The sequence below is a fragment of the Oreochromis aureus genome, linkage group 17 (assembly GCF_013358895.1).
Source record: "Oreochromis aureus strain Israel breed Guangdong linkage group 17, ZZ_aureus, whole genome shotgun sequence".
NCBI lineage: Eukaryota > Metazoa > Chordata > Actinopteri > Cichliformes > Cichlidae > Oreochromis > Oreochromis aureus.
This window is the reverse complement of record NC_052958.1, coordinates 34,735,417-34,757,077: the sequence shown is the minus strand read 5'-3', so window position 1 is coordinate 34,757,077 and position 21,661 is coordinate 34,735,417. Positions and strand designations below refer to the sequence as shown.

General features: G+C 41.1%; 2 protein-coding genes across 3 annotated transcripts in view; both read right to left on the bottom strand.

The window, feature by feature from the left end:
* The window catches only part of dnajc6 (DnaJ (Hsp40) homolog, subfamily C, member 6), a 37,498-nt gene extending 24,017 nt beyond the window's left edge, over window positions 1-13,481 (bottom strand). The window contains exons 1-2 of one of the 2 annotated variants that reach the window (XM_039600834.1): window positions 13,166-13,481; window positions 8,133-8,271 (exon numbers count right to left, since the gene is read on the bottom strand). In XM_039600834.1, coding sequence (XP_039456768.1) covers window positions 8,133-8,145 — 13 coding nt within the window. In that variant the 5' untranslated portion in view covers window positions 8,146-8,271; window positions 13,166-13,481. Of the gene's footprint in view, window positions 1-8,132; window positions 8,389-13,165 lie in introns of those variants that run through there. The other variant, XM_031760194.2, reaches the window with a different exon arrangement.
* Window positions 13,482-14,234: 753 nt separating this feature from the next.
* ak4 (adenylate kinase 4) lies at window positions 14,235-21,561 on the bottom strand. The gene is made up of 5 exons (XM_031760195.2): window positions 21,102-21,561; window positions 20,358-20,477; window positions 17,675-17,847; window positions 16,724-16,842; window positions 14,235-16,264 (listed from the first exon to the last, which is right to left on the bottom strand). The coding sequence occupies exons 1-5, from the start codon at window positions 21,241-21,243 to the stop codon at window positions 16,138-16,140; spliced, it is 681 nt and encodes a 226-aa protein (XP_031616055.1). The 5' UTR covers window positions 21,244-21,561; the 3' UTR covers window positions 14,235-16,137.
* Between the last annotated feature and the right edge of the window lie 100 nt (window positions 21,562-21,661).

Below are 21,661 nucleotides of genomic sequence, written 5' to 3'. Positions count from 1 at the left end.
CTGCTCTACACACTGAGTAAACATGTGTGTAGGTGTGAAGGAATGATGGAGAAGGACACATGAGACAAGACACACATTAAAATGCACACCAGCTCATGCGCATGTGTGTGTGTGTTTGCATATATTCTTAACATTGGATGAGACCCATGTGCTTAATCTGAGTCACTCAGACCCTCCCTCCTCTGTCTCCCCTCTTCACCTACCATGCATAGAAACCACCATGTCATTACTTTATATCATCTGGCAGTGCTGACTAATCTACCGACATTAAATATGATGCCGCAGAAAAACACCCACAACCGGATTTTAGGCAAAGTCTCCTCTTAGCATCATGCTTCATGCACAACCTGTCTTGTCTGCGGTAATGTGCACTCGCTGACAGCATTCGGTCAGTGCTTGAGTTTATGATCTGTGAGGAGTGAAGAGCCTCTCCCAACCAAACCTGTCAGTGGGGATCATTAAGCTAGAATCATACTACCAAATTTTAGATCGGGCCCAGAGTAGGGTTGTTTTTAGGGTTTGGTGATCCTCATCTATAATTCATCTTCACGTATGTGCAAGTGGGTTTTTCCCAAAGATTAAAAACAAAGAAAGCTTAGTTTATATGTTGCACTAGCCTGGATAAACTAATGGAAGTCTTGCAAAATATTTTTAACAGGCAACTTCTTCTTCTACTTCAAAAAGAAAAGTCCCAGTGATCCAGGAGAAGGAACACTGCGCACTTATGCAAAAACAGACTGAGTCTATACAAAGTTTTTCTTTGGTTTTATTAGTTGGAAATGTCAGATTCACACTCTTAAAGATGTTATGGGTTTATCGGTGACCTTCATCTGGACAGTACTGGGGAAAAGGTTTATTGAGGTTACACAGATGGTTCATTATGATGAGAAACTACTGTACCACTAGTTAGTATTTTGTGGGATGTTTCTAACACTGAAAATGGAATATGATAGGAATAGCTCATAGGAATAGCTAATGGGCTATGCAAGGACATATTTGTTTTCATGCTGGTTGGCTGCCGTGCCTTTAATGTCAGCCATCCAGCATGTCAGACTGTCAGGCCAAGCTCAGAGCCAAACAAAAACTTTCACTTTTATCTTGAACATCTACCCACATACTTTTGCTATGTTATCAAAATGTCAAAACTTGACATTTTGCTAAATATTTTCTTTGCAACTGGATCAGAAGCTTAAAAGCATCCACTCCATCCTTATTTTAGGAGCTTGGAAAGATGCAAAGACATTACAAACAACGTCTAGGAGAAAATCTGCGTGCAAAGTTTGATATACAACCACAGAAGGCAGCTGCTTCAAACTCTTTCAAAAGAGATTCTGTCGCCACATGCATGATGTATTTGCAGCGATTCTTCACTAAGTTCCAAAATTAGACTTTTGGTCTCTGACTGCTGAGGCATGACGTGCGTGACGGGGATTTATTTTTACTGAGAAATAAAACTCTTGCAGCCTGTGACACACCAAAATTCCCCCATGCTAAAAAAAATGAATTGAACTTTGCAAACAGCAAAGATTACCAGCGTTAAGTCAAGTTTTTATACAATGTAACTGCATAAACATGTCTTTAAGATAGCCTTTAGCTGATCGCACGCCAGATGTTCTTTCTTTAGCTTTCTTGCTGAAATGTCTTTGTCCTTGGAACATTTCATCCTTTTTTTCTCTCTAATGTGTCAACATTTTTAAAGACAACAAAGACCCCAGAAAACATTTTTTAAAAGCAAAGCGATAGACAGGTTGGTAGTTGGCTAGTTTGTTTGATTAGTTTTGATTTCTGTGTCTTGTTTGTATTTAAGGTTCGTGTCGACTACTCTTTGCAATCTAAAAAGAATCTCAAGGATAATAAAGATTAAACAATCCAGTCCATATTTTTTTTTCACCTATCTCAGAAATATAGTTGCATCATTGGGCGTGTCTACACTGAACAATAAAAGCTAAAGTCCTCTTTCCTTTTTTTAGGCAAGGCTGTGATTTCAGTAGTATGTTTTGACCCATTTTAAGCTCCTTGGCAGACACATCTGCCAGTCAGTGACCTTGACAGGATTTATGAAATTCTTTCTCTGACAAAGTTGTACTTTTGTATTTTCTTACTCAGTTGTATATAGTATTTGTATTCTATTTTATTCTATTGTATATATTATTCTATTTTTATTCTATTGTATACAGTATTTTATTTTATTTTATTTTATTTTATTGCATTCCAGTGTTTTCTAATTTCTGCTATATAACTTTGCACTTTTGCTGTAACAAAACAAATTTTCCACCTGTGGAACTAATAAAGGTCATCTTTATCTTTATCTTTATGAAGAAAACCAGGATCCTACAGTCTACCCTGACATCAAGAACTAAGTGTATGCATCAGTCATGTTTGATACCTGCACAGATGGAGAAGCAGCAGTGATGCTGAACGAGCAAACATTCATAAAGAAATGCCACAGCCAAAAGAGCTGTTCCACTTAAAGAAGACCAGCCCGATAGCCCACATCGCCCCTCCTCAGCTGCCTGGTATCACATTCACTAAGCTGACCAATAGAAACAGGAGGGGAAAACAGAGGTGACTGAAGTGAGAGGAAAAAAGACAAGGCAGTTCTATTCATGTCCAGAGGGATCTGTTGGCTGTCAGCATATGTCTCCCGCCTCCTACAGCCTCAAACCTTACTCCCTCAATATCCAGCCTAACGACACAGATAGATGCACAGGGACAACAGTAAAGCTCGAAAGGCAAAAACCCTGGACTCAACCTCAGGGGTACCATAATCATGGGCCTTGTTTCTTCCTGAATTTGAACAACTGCAGTGTCAACCCGGCACTAATCTGCTTAATTATAGATGCTGCTGATAAGACAAGGAGTCTATGATTAATCATCTACTACACAACTTAACCAGAAGTGTATTCCACTCCTTTGAATGACAAGCAAGCCTTTACATGCTGCTCAAAGCATGACACGCTGGTATTACAGCTCTGACTAAGTGTAGGAGGAAGCTGACAGAGAATTAGGCAAACTGATTCTTTTATAAAAGTTCTGAAATTCATAATTTCAAAAAAAATAGTCACGACCACTGAACCTTCAGATGCTTAATGCTGCTTGGGATAGTTAAAAACAAGCCCGACTAATCTGTGTCATCTATGTTTTAAACCTAAACATCAGTACATACAGTCTTGTCAAAAACTTTTCACCAGACCTAAAGGAAACCAGAAGCTTTGCTCAGTTCACTGGAACGGAGCATTCAAGTGTGTGTTAACACAGTGCCACAATATTCAGCACAAGGTTGGACTGTGCAATGCGCAGGAAAACAGCAAAAACCACGAGAGCTACATCTCAGATAATACAGGCCTCAATTAGCATGCTAAATGTTAAAGTATATAACAGTACAATTAGAAATAAGTGCATAATAAGTGCAGGTTGTTTGGATGGATTTCCCTTCTCCGTAGCAGCACAGTACGTGTTGGCAAAGTTGCATCTGAGCAAACCACAAGACTTCTGGAACAATGTCCTTCAAACAGATGAGACAACGTTTGGTGAAAACCAATCACAGCATATCAGCACATACACCTCATACCAACTGTCAAGCATGAAGGTGGAGGGGTGATAATCTGGGCTTGTTTTGAAACCACACAACCTGAGCACTTTGCAGGCACTGAGTCAAACCTTAAGTCCTCTATATTCCAAACTCTTCTAGCATCAAATGTTAGCTTTAGCTAACATTTAGCTAACCCTCTTAGGGACACTCCCAATAGGGTTTAAAAATCTGGGACTCTCCACCAGTTGCTCTTAGAACTGAAAAAGCTCCTCGGATGAGAGGTTAAACGTCTTCAAGAAACTTAAAGAAGTGGGAACTCCCAGGCCCTCCAAGTGTGGAGGCCTATCTCCCCTCACCACACTCCCTGCCGGTAACTGATGCCCCTCAGGGGTTGGTGCATTGGTGGCTCTTGGTGTCCGGGGCTGGGCGCTCAGGTATGCACCAGCTCACTCCCGGTGGCTACTTGGCGGGGCCTGGTGCCTGTCGCTCGGTCAGGCCTCTTCCGGGGCAAAGGGGGCCCTCGAGCCTCCGACCTCGGGGCCTGCAACTCGGTTCACTCTGGCACAGCTGACTGCCGGCAGAGCCGGCGGGCACGCCAGTGCAGCCCCCTCTGGCTTCTGCTCCGTGGCTACTGGGTGACCCCTCGTCTGGGGATCTCCTCAGCCCTTCCCAGGAGGGTGGCACGGATGCCCCTCCGGTGGTACTCCTTGGGCTCTCGCACTCTGGGGCCTCTGGATGTCTGGAGCCTGGATCTCCTCCATGCCTGCTTCATGCCCTGGGGGACGGGGCTATGGCCTCCACACCCTCTAGCAGACCGTTACATGGGGAAACCTTTTTGTATACAAGCGCTGATCCACACAGGTGTGCACGCGGGTGTTCACTGTTCGTAGACATAAACTACACCTTTCTTAGCTGCTACTTCAAAGCACATTGTGCGCTGTCTGTCCTGCGTGCTGCACAACAACATTCAATATTTAGTATTCACTGCTGTTCACACTTAGCTAGATTAACGTGATGGTGTTGTGTTTAGTATGTTGCATTGTTTTGTTTTTTTTGCTTGTTTTCTCTTCTTTTTCTCTCAACAGGTGATCCAGGAAATTTTTTTTTCTCTTTGTCTTTGTAAGTGCCCTTTCTCACTGTCCCTTTTCCCTTCTGTTTTTCTTTTCCTTCCTCTCTTTCTTTCTCCCTTTCCTATCCCCCAGTCATGTCTGTCCCATCTGTAACAACTGAAAATAAAATAAATAATAACGACAAAGTTTGATCAAATGGACCAATACGGCAATGCCATGATGATCCATTTGGCAAAATAAATCCATTTGGTATCCTTGTTGGTCTTCAGACAACAATTCTGACGGCTAAAGAACCAAATGGGACAGACAAAAAAAAAAAAAAAGAAAAAAAGAAAGAAACTTAAAGAAGTCCAGATGCTTCTCTTTTCATCCTCCTTAGCTTTAGCTAACGCTCGTCCAAACTGGATCATGCATTAAGACAACAATCCCAAACATATCAGCAAATCTACAACCGAATGGTTGAAAAAGAAAAGAGTCAAGGTGTTGCGATGGGCCAGTCCAAGTCCAGACCTCAACCTGATTGAAATGCTGCAGCGAGACCTTAACAGAGCTGTGTATACACAAATGCCCACAAACCTCAATAAGCTGAAGCAACGCTATAATGAAGAGTGGAAGAGTTTCTATGGGCACTGCAGTGTCCACAGAAACTATTTATTGTCACATGTAACACGTTTGATAAACATACAATGATAATATCAAACAGCTGAGTTATTTAAACAGATGTAAAACTGTGGTGGGGTTATGCCATGCTCTGTATAAATTAACCCCAGTAAATGGCAGAAAGTGTTGTAGTAAGATCTAACAGGGCAGATCTTACTACTTGGTTGGTTTTTTTATCCCTTCACTCAAAAGATAAACAATTCCTTATTTTGGGGGGAAGTACTAAGACCCTGCTGAAGACTGAAACCAAACTGGAAAGTGAACTTGGACCAATGAGCTACCATTTATCTGTTCACTCATCTATATTTTTTCCATATTCTAATTATCCTAAGTGGTTCCCTTTTTGGACAGTTTAATTGCACAGTGTCAGCTGTATCGGCTACTTTACACCAAATGACTTTTTATAAAGCTGATGCAGTGATTCTCAAACTTACTGGCTGTTAAACTGAAGCAGCATCTGCTTACAACAACAAATTGTTTCACAGGCCTGAAGATGTGAACATTTCAGACAGACTGTGAAATGTGAAATGCCAAACTCCACAGGACTCACAAAAAACAGGCAATGAAATCTATATTTAAGAAGAAAAATTGTATTTAACATGATTTCAATGGCCCATTAATCATCCTGTGTGACTGCAGAGTTTAGAAACACCGATCTAGATATCATCTAGATAAAATTAGACAATAAAAATCTAAGCTAGCTACATGATAACAAGCATTTAGCTGTGGTGAAAGAAAAGTACAGATTGGTGTGTTCAGCAAGATCATTGGGGCCTTTAGTTTTATTGTATTGCTGAAATATTACAATCTAAATGATACCAGTGCTTAAGTTATATATATTTACCAGTGCAAGTTATATATATTTTTTTATTGTGCAGGCTTACTTTATTTTCTATATATTTCCTAGGTTGTTTTTATCTATATTTATTAGAGTGTGGTTACCTTGTAGTCATACACCCTCAATGTGACCCCCACCTTTGCTTCAGCACATTTTGTCTGTCTCTGTTTTTTTCAGTCATTATCCCCCTGCAGATCTGTTAGAATCTGCCTGTTTGCTTTCCTGTTGGTCTGGTAGCTCGTCCATGTGCCTCTGTGTCCGTGTCCAGATGGATGTGGGAGTCTGCTGGCTAGTGAGCCAGCTACAGTGACAAACCCTGCTAATGGAGACACCAGAGGAGGCTCTGATACAGGCTCTATCAGGTAATAGAGCAGCGGTTAGCCTGGCCACTCAGAGGAAGAGAGCACAGGAAATCAGCAGCACAGAGGGCCCTTGGCTTTGTGAGAAAGATCAATAGCCTGTTTGAATATGGTTCCCTCCTCCTAGAGTGCCAACCTTTACCCCTCCGCATCCAGCATTGTGGGGAAAAACAGATGGATACATAGACACACACATGCACACACACGCAGATCAAAAAGGTTGCCTATACACACTGGCAGGCCAGGCAGACATCTGACACAGGAGTGCCCCCCCAACTCCCCATTCTCCACCCACAATCCCCTTTCCTCATTGACCCTCCCACCCTCCTCATCCAGCTTCTTTTGTTTCACACAAATGTTCATCTCTGGAGACTGGCTGACTCCACAGAGTACTGCAGTGTGGTGAACACACATTCTACAAACAGGCTTCACAATCCACACACGCCTATCAGCCTTATTTTATTTTATTTTTTGCATATGCTTTAATTGTTGTTATTATTCTGTAATATAGGTATTAATAACTGTGGTGCTAATATTTTTAGATAACTGTGCCGTCATTTCAATTTTTTAAAACTGGAAATTATCTAGGGAAATTATTATTAAGTTTGAGTTGGTTGTTTACACTTGAAATGTTCAAATTATTACTTTAGGAAAAGAAAGACATTTATAAGAGAAGGAAGCCTGATCAGCATTCATATTCACATTCATCACACGAGCCTATATAGAGGTGCATATGATGTTATGCTAATGTTTTGCTATTATTAAAATTTGTATCATGAGCCAGGTATTTGGGTCTTATCATGGAGTCTGCTATTTTAGTAATAGTAAGTATGGAAGGAGCACAGGCAACAGAAACTATACCAAAACTATACCACCCTATAGGATTTATTTTTAAACAAAAAACTGAATCTGTCAAAACCAATGAATTCAAACAGCTGGATTAAATTACAGCACTTTGGTGGATTGGAGTACTAACATCCACCTTTATGTTTTTTGGGGGGGCGGGGTTGGTTTTTGTTTTTCTTATAGATCAGATATGTGGGACTAATAATCTGTCATCAACAACTACCAGATTAAAACCTAAACAGAGAGGATTTGTGCTTCTACAAACTAAGCAAGATTTATCCTCTCAGCTGTTGACATATGATATTTCTGCTACAGTTGTGGTATAATTTTGGTCTTAAAGCCCATGTGCAAAGTAAATAAACCATGAAATGTGGTCTACTTGACAGATAGGACTCAAATTTAGCAATAAAATGACTTTGCACAGACTTTTTTCGTAATTTTTAATAGAAAAAAATGATAAGTGTTTAAAAAATTTCAGAACATAATTTTGGATACATTAACCATCTGCATCTATAGTAGCCCGTTTGAAGTTGGTAGAAATAGCTCATGCAAGAAGAGTATTTATAAATTCATATATGGCATTTATGTATACATCTATTTTACAATAGCAGCTCAGTACAGTCTCTTAGGTGGGGTCTGGGATTTTAGGATTCCTCTGTAGGCTACTTTCACTTATGTTAGCCATTATGTTGTCCACTGCTACCAAGACAATTACAGGCCGCGGTAACACTCAGTAAAGTCAAAACACCTTCATTAAAGCCCTCTCCGCGTCCACGAAGGCTCCAAATGCCATTCGTAAAGCAGCCGGAGGCGGTAGGGGCTCTTACCTGAGCTGTCCATGGTGCTGCAGTCCTCCTCTCTCAGCGGGCCCGCCTTCGGTCCGAGGGTGGCCGCTATGGAGCCTCCGAGTGTGCCGCCGCTGCTCCCTCTGCCGATGCTGAAGCTATCCCCTCCGCTCTCGACCAGCTGCAAAGATTCATATCCATCGTAACTGCTCTTTTTCTTGTAGGCCCCCAGCAAGCTCATTACCAAAGGACACAAGACAAGGGAAATTAAACACAAAAGAAGCCCCGAAGACGTAAAAGCGACGCCGTCACCGCCGCTGCTGCCCGAGCTGCTGCTGCTGCTAGTGCCTCCTCCTCTGCTGCTGCTGCTGGGTGCACCACATGTCCGGGGATGAGAGGGTGACCGCTCTCCTCTGTTTGTGATAGAAAACCGGGTGGTCTCTCTCTCTCTCTCTCTCTCTCTCTCTATTGCATCCTCCTTTTCTCAGCAGCGCATTCTACTACGACGCCTGTGCTACTGCTGTAGTCCCCGACTGAGTACAAGGGAAATCCACCCCAACTCACTCACAGTCCTCCTGCGTTAAAGCTGCACTCACACTCTCTAGTAGGCTGGTTGAGACTGGAAGCATTCGTTTAAATCTGGTAAGTAATATCCCAGATCTTTCACTTGTTATATCATTAATGCAAATCATTAGGACAATTGTAAAGAACTGGGATGACTGCAGTTACTTCCAGTGTTTATGCTGGATTAAAACATATTAAATGTCCCAAAATAGTTCAAAATGCATGTCACAGTGTAACAGAGTCCATGTCTTTAAGTGGCTTGTCTTGGTCAAAACTAATAAAGAACCCAAAGGTATTAAAATTTACAATAAGACAGCAAAATATGGACTTAAAATAGACTCACATAATCAACAGATGATTTGAACAGTGGCTTCTTTTCTCCCAGTAAATCAGTTCATTTTTAAGTGATCAAGGGAACTAAACTGTTGGATTTCCACACTCGAGTCAAATGATGAATCGTGCCCGCAGTTAACAATGACATGTGCATAGTTGAGGCAGAGATTTGAATAGTCTGAGATGAATTATTGATTTAAATGAAAATAGTCCCTCACTTGAATTTATTTAACGCTGCCTTTGTTTGTGTAAATAAGGTCCAGATTAGAAGTCTGGGACCATAACTGAGAACATTTTTCATTTGACTCCTGCACTAAAAATGAACAAGGACTCCTGGCTTTGTCAGAATGAATAAGAGCAGGGGCACAACAGTGCCATGCTTTGCCACAAAAAGGAAACTCTTCCTCACAAAGAATTTCTTTTTTTTTTCTTCTTTTTTTGGACTAACTTGGATTTTAATAGCCATTAAAATTAGGCGGATCTGTCTCTTAGCTCCAAATTTGTCTGTTTCATTTTTGTGTTATGACCCCAAGTCCGTGTAGGACAAAGCACTGATCAGTGATGGCATGCTTCCTTCCTAGGCCTTGTCCCCTGGCAACAAAAACCCTGCATGGTTCTGAAAAGAGGACATGAGCCTGGGAAACCCTTTTAGGAAAACAGACGGGAGCTCAAAGCACAGCGGGAACGGAATGTCCGAAAGGGAAGAATGATACCCCGGCCATAACCGGATGCAACGTGCTGCTCCTGCATTGTTGCAAAGGAGCTTCCAGTCTAGTTCCGAACCGTGCCTTCCAGTATTTAGCCAGTGATGCCCTGCATGTTGAGCACACAGCAAGCAGGTGCAGTATGAGCTCTTTGCTGTGTCATTACACATGAACTTAAATACATATTTGTAGCATGTAATGTGCTTTCATTTATCTCTTTGTGTTTGTCTTTTTGTCTGTTCTGTATCCAAATCTGTATTTTATAATATATATAATATAATCTGGAAAAAAAAGTTTTTTGGCTTTTTTTAAACTCAATTAAATTCAAATTTTAAACTGATAAAATAAATACATATGCATGTGTATGTACATGTTTAGATAGACACCTTTGTGAGGACAGAAAAATGACATGCTACTATATTTGTGGGGACCAATAGTCACTTATGGGGACTAAATGTCCGTTCCCACGATTTTGAAGGCATTTTTCAGACTCATAATTTTGTTTTAATGTCAAGGTTACAATTAGGCAAAAAATTATGACCACCCCTCTAATATTATGTTGGTCTCCCTTTCCTGCCCAAACAGCCCTGACCCGTTGACTCTACTAGACCGCTGAAGGTGGGGTATCTGGCCCCAAGATGTTAGCAACAGATCCTTTAAGTCCAATAAGTTGTGTCAAGGGGCTTCCATTGATCAAACTTGTTTGTCCAGCACATCCCAAAGATGCTTGACTGGATTGAGATCTGGGGAATTTGGAGGCCAAGTCAACACCTCAAACTCCTCAAACCATTCCTGAACCATTTTTTCCTTTGTGGGAAGGCAGACTATCATGCTGAAAGCTGTCCATGACCGTTTCCATGACAGTTTAAAGAGTAGTACATGGTAGTACATGTCAAAGTAGCATCCAGGTAGATGGCAGGACCCAAGGTTTCCCAGCAGAACATTGGCCAAATCATCACGCTGCCTCCATCAACTTACCTTCTTCCCATAGTGCATCCTGGTGCTAGGTGTTCCCCAGGTAAGCAGCAAGCACAAACCCAGCCATCTACATGATGTAATAGAAAATATGATTCATAAGACCAGTCCACTTTCTTCCATTGCTCTGTTTTCCAATTCTGATGCTCACGTGCCCATATTACAGTGGTGTACAGGGGTCAGCATGGTTACCCTGACTGATCTGCAGCTATGCACCCCATACACAACAAACTGTGATGCACTGAGTACTCTGACACTAAAGTGAGCTACAGTAGCTCATCTGTTGAATACATGGGTCAGCCTTTGCTCTACGGGCGAGCCTTAGCCCCCCCATAAGCCTGTGGTTCACCATTCTACCTTCCTTGGATCTCTTTTGATAGATACTGACCACTGCAGACCAGAAACACCACAAAGAGCTGCAGCTTTGGAGATGCTCTGACCCCATCGTATAGCCATCACAATTTGCCTTTTTCACAGATATATCAAATCCCATTCAGAGATCTTTCTTTTATCCTAAAGGTATTAACATCATTAGGTACCATATTATGGACCCTAAATTTAAATGTTTTTGCATATGAGACACGTGCTACATAAATACAGGAGACTGGCTCACAACAAAAAGTAAATGCCAGCAATAAACCTTCAGCAGCTCTTCCCTTATTGATCCACAATATTGATATCAGGGTCATTGCAGGGCAGGGTTTTTGAACAAACAAAAAAAAATTTTAAAACCTGCCTTAAGCTCTTGTATTGTCCATCCACCCATTTTCTTCTGCCTTTCTATTTCAGGCTCACTTATCCCAACTGTCATTGTGTGAGAGGCCAGGAAAGATCGCAGGGCCAACACAAACAGAAAAACGACGATTCATGTTCACATTCATACCTACGTTCATCTTTGAATGACCAATTAACCTAACCCCGTGGATGTTTCTGGACTGTGGGAGGAAGCTGGAGTGCCCAGAGAGAACTGATGCCAACACAGAGAAAACATGCAAACTCCACACAGAAAGGCCCCAACTAGGATTGAAACCCAGGACCTTTTTGCTGTGAGGTGACAGTGCTAACCACCTCACCACCATGCCGCACCACTTATATTGTTTTCCATTAAATTTTAAATGACATGGGAGAAGCCGCTATTATGACCTTCTGGGAATTCATTTCCATTTCCACTGTACTGCTATATGGCAGCTGCTGTAATGTGAAAAGAAGCCGTATCACTGTTTTTAATGGTTTTACCATTATCCTCATAGGTAGTTTGAAGATTAATCATTATCCCTATAACAGTTAAAGCAGAATCCAGGAATCTGCTGCATCAGCTGCACAACTCTGCTGATAAATCAGGTAGTAGACCTGAATCAACTGCTGAGCAGGTGTTGCATCAGTTCTTACATGTCTGAGTAAATATTGTCGCTGCTGGAGTGTGCATTGCTGTAGCTTTCATCAGCACTGTCATGAAAAGCTACAGAATGATGCAGCCTGTTTATCTGAGAATCTCTTCACTTAACCATAAAAAGCCTTAAAGCCCTTGTGCACACAGTTTTTACTGAGCCATAATGAAACCATTTACGCCTGTTTGCATTAAACAAGTCATCAAGTTATCTAAATCCTGATGGATGACTATAACATCCTGGTGCGAAAGGTGAGGCAGTGGTTAAACATCAATCCACGCCAAGTCCTGTAAGCCGCTCACGTGGTGTGCGTGACGTTTGGTGATGTAAAGGTACGCTATTGGATCAAAACGGAGGAGCCTTCCTCTCAACAAGAGCGAGCCCTGGGTAATAAATATGGTGCATGTGATGGACAACACATAGCACCCTTTCCTCCTACAGCATTATTTAACATCGGTGCTCTGACTAAACTGTTTCTGTTTCTTGAAATTTGTCCTGCGAGACTGAATTGAGGACGGGACATACAGGATGTGCTTTTAACTGATTTCCTGAAATGCAATTATGGTCGAAATCACATGCTAATAGAAAAATCTAAATACTACTAAAAAACTAAAAGTGCCAGTCCTCGTGATGCGAGCCAGTCACCTCAGGTCGATGCCAGTACGAGTAAAGTAACAATAGCTGTGATTTTCTTGCAGAAGGGACACGATGTCTTATATGCAAAGGGGGGAGGGAAAAATCGTTGCCCCTGACAGAAATAACCCAAATGATGTCATTTATATTCATCGTGAGCGCATCTTGCAAAATATAGGCCAACTGCACAGAAACAAGTGTCTTTTAATATGTTAAACTCTAATCAATCTTTCTCTTATGCTAACTGGGAGGAAACATTTCTCCTTGGAAGCGAAATTTGTCCACCGAGCAGGGATGAACTGTCGGGGAAGTGGCCACAATCTCCGGAGGTAGATATTATGTAACATCCACACACGGATCGTGATGCTCTCCGCTTCTCTTCCTGCTTTGAGGCCAAAGCAGAGCCCGAGATGATAAATTGTAATTCTCATAAACTCAATCAAAGAGTGCGAACAGAAAATCCAGCTGATGCCTTTACCTTTCTGAGCGCCTTCTACCATCCTCCCGGGAGCGCCGTCTTGTGCCGAGGTAGAGATGCGCTTTGCGCTCCGCTCACAGACACCGACCTTTGATTTGTCATTCGCTGCCAGTCAAAGGTCAGTGCGTTAACAACGCCCTGTGAGACCTTCTGTCATGTAACAACTCCCCGGTAACTCCAGGTTAACCCGTAAAAAAATGACAGAAACAACAGGAGGCTACAGCATCATCATATAATCACATTTTGGAACATGATCAACAAACAAAGTCCCGCGATGGCGATTGGTAGATCTGTAGAAGATGTGGATGAGTTAAAGGCGAGGCGGTGGTGGGAGCGTGGATGTTCGTGAATTTGTACAGTAGAAACTGCGCCGCTCAGCGCAACCTGCCTGAACTGACGGGGGAAAACCCGGAATGGACTGCACGGAGACGCGAAGAGCAAGGAGAATGTGTGGAAATAAAGATGCGTTCAATAACTGGAAAAATCAGCACTGGTGACCGGAAATTAATAAAGCAGATTTTAAAAAACGCAATAATCACGAGACAACTAAACGACACTAAAATGCAATACATGCTTCAGGTTTGGCACACATTGCGATAAATAATAATAATAATAATAATCCTTGTGTTTTGTTTGGTTTGTTGCAGGTGAGAACATTGTGCATCATCCAAATCTGAATAAGGTGTGCACAGTTGGCCCTGCTGCGCCTCCCGTCGAAGGTAAACACAGCAGATGAGACGGTAATCCGCGACGGTGGAGAAGGTCTTTCACCCAAGCTCTAATTCACGTGGGGTTGATTTACAGATCAGAGAGGATTAGACACGATGGGAGGACAGAGATAGTATTCCTAAGCATGCTCGTGTGGTTTTAGTGTGTGTTAGCGTTGCCCTGCAGCTGGCACACGTTTAGATTTTGGGTTTTTGCTTTCCTCTGAGGATTTGAGAGATAAAGAGTCACACATTTATATTTTCAAGAAAGAAAGACAGAAAGGAAGGAAGAGAAACTGCCATCGTATAAACAGAAGCATGCACTGTATTTAGAGTCCTAGGAGTAACTATTGCATAAGTTGTTGTGGTCACACTGCCCTCTTTATTAAGTAGAGAAACAGTTTAAAGAACGCACTGTACACACAAGGTGTGTGTTTGTACACCCATTATTATCATTCATTTAATTATCTCCTATCTCTCTTACACAATATTGTGTGATCTTAAGACACTTATCTAGGTGTGCACAAGTGCATGTTGCTAAGCAAGTATCGCAGAATAACAATGAAAGCTGACATGGGAAAACAGATTTAACATGCCTAACATGTTTTGACAGCACTTTATGAACACGGGGCAAAAAACTCATTGCCACACCCATTCATTTAAGAAGCATTCAGTCCTACACAGCACAATGTAAACCCACTTCCCTCTAAGAGTCTGGATTTGTCCTACATTAGCAAACATGTATCAGTTTATTTCGCTCCTTCCCCAGGCTCTGTTGCACTCTCATGTGTACTTCCTCATGGTCTTCTAGTTACAATATGAGAGTCAACTCATTGTACTTTTAAATCAAATGTACAACATACCCATACCCTCAAAACACAGATAATGAAAAAAAAACTCATTACAAACCTGGGATGTAAAACAAAGAGAAGCTCGTGGGAAATATGCTGCAGGGAATAAAACAGATGCTAATTTACATACAAGTTTTTAAAATGGTTGGATAGCACTGACAGAGTTACACCAAATATTTTAAAAATGTTTTTGATGATGGAGGTGTTGGTTACTCTCTTAGTCAGCATTTCATAAGCTATTCTGTATTGTGAATAATCATTGTGACTTTCAAACAATTACATGAAACAAAAAAAGCTACAAAGCAAAGTCTGCAAAGGCCTACTACATTTTGTTCACCCTGCAGCACTGATTTATACATTCAAACAATCCAGAAACGAGAACATCTTTGCATCTATGACCATATCAGAATCATAAAAGTATTTAGCTGAACAATCACTGCAAAGTCATTGCAGCATACCAAAAATATCACATTTTGGAGATCAGAATCTCAAGGCAACCTCATGGCATGTTTTAAGGAATGTAACAACACTGAAGGCACTGATCTTCATCCCAGTGCTGCTGAGTCACTGTACGGGATTCTTGTACAAGTCCAAAGACGACTAACCAAAGTTAACAGCATTTCTGCAAAAGATTAGCTGTTTGATACAGCTTGCACTGTCTGTGTAACTGATGGATATAGTGTACAATCACAGATACATTTAAAGAAAACACAGTTTTGTATGTAACAGATGACTTCACATGTAGCACACAGGCTTTAAAGGTTTCTAGTGTATAAGAAAAAAATAACTCAAATGATGTTTTCATATAAGAGGCGATGATGAACATTACTATTGCTCAGTTAAGGCAATTGCATAAGAAGATTTACTCTTTGTGTGTGTGTTTTCTAGGCAATAATGTGATAATATTTTATGCTGTGATTTATATTTTAAAAACTGTAAGTGTTTTTAATCATGTGACTATTATTTTCCCCACCGTTTTTTGGTTTTACTATAAAATAAAATCACACATTAGTGTTTACTTTTTCCATATTGGCTTATTCAGTGGTTGGATTGGAGCAACTGAAGATCAAAATTCATGTGTGATAAACTGATTAATGAAAATGTTGTGCAAAATTTGGATGTTTAAGCATTTTGGTTTTTAGCAGGCTTGAATGATCTTGAATGTTTGACTGTCAGGATTCTGAATCAGAATTTGTCACAATCTTCATTCTATAAGTCTTTGGAAATTTTCATACAACCTTTCGTTTGGAAAACTGGACAGTTAATGAGAAACATGTGTGTCAGTGACCTGGTCCATTGTTCCAAAGCTCATTCTTAATAACAAAACCGAAAGCTGACACCAGGCCAGTACGTAAAGGCACCACTGCACTTCCTCCCCCCCCTCCCCTTTGTTTTTTGTTCATTCGGGGTAGACTCATGGTGTCTGAGCCTGGCAGGTATCTGATGGCTGTGTGTGCATCTTGGTGCTGAGGAGAGAATTGATATAAGGCCAAATCCGGTCTGTCTCTGTACCGGAAAATGAGTGCAGGATTCCTTGTGACCTGAGTGAAGAAATATGAGAACAAATGAGAGGGAAAGTAGGTTGTGGGTACAGTTCTTACATTATCTGGAGGCTATACCACAAAATGGACAATTTAGAACGGATGCATCAAGTGTATTGAGTTTTCTATTAGAGGCTCAAAGCTTATTTCCTACAGTCCCCACATTTCAACTGAACTGACAATAATTTGAGAGTCAGGCGTGCCATGCTAACTGTGACTAATGCAAACTTGACAATGCAAAGATGAAGTTGGGTAATAAGAAGTCACTTATTTGTAGCTCTGTGACCAAACATTTACACACATACAACTGTAATGTTTAAACCCAAGCTGTATTACTTATATTAAATTATCATACTTTATACTTCCTTTAGAAGCTATTTAAATATGACTATGATTAAACAAATGTAAAAAATAACGAAATATAAAGTAAGATCAAATGAAGTGCAATTATTTACTGACTTGTACAAATCAATTACGGGTTTTGCCACATCTTTGTAATGTCTCAGTCTGGCCATCAGAGCCTCCGGCTTGTCGTCATCGTGCTGAATCAGTGGCTCTCCTGTGATGTCATCCTTACCCTGAGGAAGGCAATGCAAGGTTACAACAGCGCAGCAAAGGCAAACACAACACAAATCACTGAAATGACATTTGCAAATGGGATTGAAGCACAGCACAATACACTAAATTAGCAAACAACAGTGCATTTGCCTGCGTATGCTGCATTAAGTCCACAATATGCAGTCAGCATGATAGCCATATATTGATCTTAAGGAGCTCACATATTAAGAATATATGAGGTGATAATGGGTTTCATCCACCCACTCTAACAGCTTTCAGGAATATTATAGTCAACATAAGATACTAATATGGCAATCTGATTCCATTGTAATTAGTTCATGCTTAGAATTTGCAGTTAATTTTAAGAACACTTTAACCATAAGAAATACTCCCTAAAAACAACAATGTCATATTTGTGAATCGCTAATGTGCACTGGAGTCTTCATATCTTCACGTCACACTACTATGAGTCACACAATGTTAAATATTGCATATTTAAGATAATGATAAGTCAGTTATATATAAGATAAGATAGCTATGATTATGTGCTAACTGGGACTTTGGAAACTTAAAAAAAAAAAAACTGAAGAAAACTAATCATAAAGTTGTGGTGGTGGTGGTGGTGGTGGTGCGGGAGGGTGGAGTGGCAACAATCCTCCCCCTCATCTGGTTTCAGCGTTTCATTTTGGCAGGTTTCCACCCTGTAGAAGGAAAGCACTATATCCCTACCAGCTTTAAAAAAAAACGCAATGACACAAAACCCGTCAGGAAGAAACATCCACACAAAAAATAAAAATCTAAATTCCATATTTCAACTTTGTGGCTATGTTGCCACTTCCAGACCGCTGACACCTGCACTTGGGGAGGGTTGAAGCCCATGTTGTAGACTCTGCCACTGGCTGGATGGATCCAGCGGTCGCTCAGTCTCTCCTTGAGAGTCTCATAGGGGATGTTAAGGCTGATAACCAAGTCTAGCTGATACAAATTGTTGAGGGCCAAAGCCTGTCCGAGTGTGCGGGGGAAACCTAGGCACAGTCAGGGAGAGGGAAGGAAAAACATGAGTCATTGAGTAGTCAACCAGGAAAAAAGCAATGTTACACACACTGAGTTACCTAAAAGACTAAAAAGTGTACGTGCACTTTTGAAGGTATGATCACAGCTCAGTCAAAAGCATGAGGAAGAAACACTATACACATGAAATATTCTGTTTCACAGTTTCAGACGCTGTTATTTCCTCTCGCTAATATCACCAGCTGGCAGAACGTGTTTCCAGTTTTCCTGTGGAATGGCTTGCAGTCATGATATTATATCAGGATTTTGCACTTGTGAATGAATGGGGTGAAACAAAAACCCAAAGCTTTCAGTTACACTGCTTTTATCAAGCACCAGCAGAAACGACAAGTCAGCACCTTACATTCATGCTGGAGGCAGTTGTGAAGCCGTATTTACAGGAATACACTGCTAACATAAACAAGCTAACGTGTTCAGATCCGCAAGAGTAACTTCTTGATGTTTTGTGGTTTTAGTACATCTTATAGTTTAGTTTGTTAGTGTTTTAATATTGAATAACTATGTGACAGCAAACGCTCTGATGGGATTGTCAGTTTTGAAGATCATAAAAGAATCACTGTGGAAATTTGTTCATGTGACGGCATTTAAACGAAGTCAGAGGATATACCACCTGCTCGTGATCACCAAGTATTCTCTGTGGGGCACAAACATCTCTACAAAATGTCACGACAATCTGTCAATAAGTTAATGAGATATTTAACTATGAAAGTAAAAAAATGCTTCCTAACACTGCCAATCCAACTGCTGCACCTACAATCACCATGCTTCAAACTTCTGATGTTTGCAGACAACATGACCCTTATTGGGGTCATCTCAGGTGGGGATGAGTCTGCCGATAGGGGGGAACTGACAGGCTGACAGCCTGATGTAGAGACAACAACCTGGAGCTAAACGGTGTCAAAGCAGTGGAGACAACTGTGGACTTCAGGAGGGGCGCAGCCCCTATTATATGCCATGTTTTTGTTATGACACTTGCACATTAAACGTTTGTTTTGGGTGCTTTGATCTTTATCTGGACACTTCTTCCTTTCTCTTTTTTTACTCAGAAACCCTAAGCCAAGAAAGTCGATACAAAATTTTTCAAGGACGTACGATGGCAGAAGTCAAATCTACAAATGGATTCTGTATTTCTAGTTCTGTTGGCTATGACAACGCACTTTTTTCCAGTTGACCTTAAATGTTACATTACACAGTGTCCCTGGTTTGTGCCTTTCCTCTGTGTCCAAGAATTGACAGTTCTCGAACACTCCTGTTCTTTTGTTTGGTTAGTAAGGCACCGTTAAAACTCTAACCACCACAGTTAGAGCTGCCATGCCGGAGCCCACAAATGAATCACAGAAAAGCACTAAATCAAAATTTGCAACACAGAAAGAGACACAAAATAGTGAAGACATGCCAAAGACTTTGGGACTCTATAGTGCATGTATGTAGCTAGGTAAATAAAAGCATGACACTAACTTTGAATGGTAAAAACCAAACACGCCATTCAAACAAATATCCAGTTGGCACCAGCAACACAGATTATCAAAGGCATGATAGAGGCATGATCGAGGAAATGCAAGCGTGTATGTCTGTGTGTGTGTGTGTGTGTGTGTGTGTGTGTGTGTGTGTGTGTGTGTGTGTGTAACCTTGATTTGCTTTCCCTCTTGCTCAATTATTTGTTTACTGATCATGCTTCAAGGTTTGAATCGGTTTAACACCCACTAGCTTGTTTCATCAATGTTTTGCATTTCTCTTGATGGCAGTGGCTAATATTCAACCTTGAAAAAGACATGGTAACCTGCAAAGTCAGCGCTTTATTCATGTAACAAGTTCCTCCAAAAGTATGAGTATCCTGTATAAAGACTGCTATTAATGACTGGCTGATGAAAAGTATATGATTATTAGCATATGATTAGAATATCATAAAAAAGTGATCTTTTTTGGAGGGGTTGTGAGGGTGAAACGTAACCGAACAATGTTATTGCCTGTAAATGCTTAAATAAGCAGGGGAAAGTGTTTTTTACATTTTATTTTACCAGTGAAGCGTGTACACACACCTGCAAAATCAGTACTTTCAGTAACTTTATTACTCACACATTTAGAATAGTGAGGAGAGTATTTTTTAATCCCCTCAGATTTAAGTAAAGCCAAAGCATATGACTCTTTGTGGTAAATTTCTGAAAATGCAGAAGTGTGTCTTTGCTTTCTTTCTTTCTTTTTTTTTCTCTAACTTTCAGAGTCAGGATTTGAGGGGTGGCACCGAGTGGTGGCCAATCAGATTTGAAAGATAGCTGGCAGTTCCTAATACTGCCATGAGGCTGCATCATGAAAACATCCCTCCCAACCTCACTACAAACAATAAAGACAGAGTAGTGGAGGAGGGTGCTATATGTAAGTGTTAATAAAAAAGAAAAGAAAAGAAGAGCAAAGAAAAGAAAGAAGCATTCATTGTAACAAAAAACAACAACCCAGTTCTTCTTACCATCCAGCAGCCAGCTGTGACCGCTCAGCTGTTCCAGTCTGGGCAGCATCAGTCTGGTCATCACATGGTCAGGCACCAGCATGCTTCTCTCTACATAGGTCTTCACCAGCAAGCCTGCCTCTGATACACAACAGACAGGTGAAAACAGACAACGCGTGTCTGTTTGTGATTCCTGATTCTGAAGTTCATAAACAAAACAGGACAGGGCCGGTTGTGCCAGTGTGGAGGTCTCACCAGACACTCTACAAACCTGGAGCCTTATCCATTTGAAATTACAGTGTAAACTCTTACTCTTTCTTAAAGCACATGTGCTTTTACTTAAGCCCTTCATAGTGAACTCAACCTTATTGTCACAATGAGGAAGTGCAGAGGTACACACGCACGCAAAAAAAAAACGGTTTTAGGCTGCTTGAAGAAAGTGCTGGAGTTAGTGCTCTGGGTGAATTTGACTGAAATCAGATACAGTTGGAAATAACAATAAACGTCATGCGCGGTGCAGTTGGGATAAAGAGCTCCAGGTTTGCAGTGAAACAACTGTGGACACAGACAAATGCGCACAACTTCCTCCTGCAACCTTAGGAGGATTGGTATTTTTGCGATATTTGCAGTCACGGGAGAAAGGGGATCGTGAAGTTAAGATATGCAGCGAAGAAAATTAAGAGTTTCATCAACTTTTCCCTCTGCGCACGGTTTCTTCCTGTTTACACCACAGTATTGCCGTTTGGGTTGCTGTGCATATCCTACCTGTTTTTGCCGCTATGCCCTCTCGTAGAAAATGACCACTGGACAGATACTGCAGGCCAAAACTTTGCGCAATCCTCTTGGATATCGTTCCTTTCCCTGATCCCGGTGGACCCATGATAGCAGCTCGGAATAACTTGGCCATGTCTTAAAAGCTACAGTGAAAACAAAAACTCTAAGATGCTCAGATGTCACTTCTGCCAGTTGTGCGCAAGAGACAGAGACAGGCTCACTTTTTAATTAAATTCCTCATCAGTTGCAAGCATGAGCAATCAAATAGATCTAAGGTTAGGACGGTTAAAAAAAAAGTAGCTCTGCCAATGTAAATTTCAGCCTGTCTCTGGAGTCTGTGGATCTTTACGCAGACAGAGCCCACTTTCTGCGCGCGGTGGGACTATCCTGGTCTCAGACTCGGATCAAGTCGAAACACCCTCTTTTCTTTTTTCTTCAGGCTCTCTTATGCATACGTTACGCTACGCCTACGTCTTTAAGAATAGCGATTTGTCTGCAAATGAATGAGGGAGTCTCCAGAACGCCCTATTTTACTGCGCACATTCATCCAG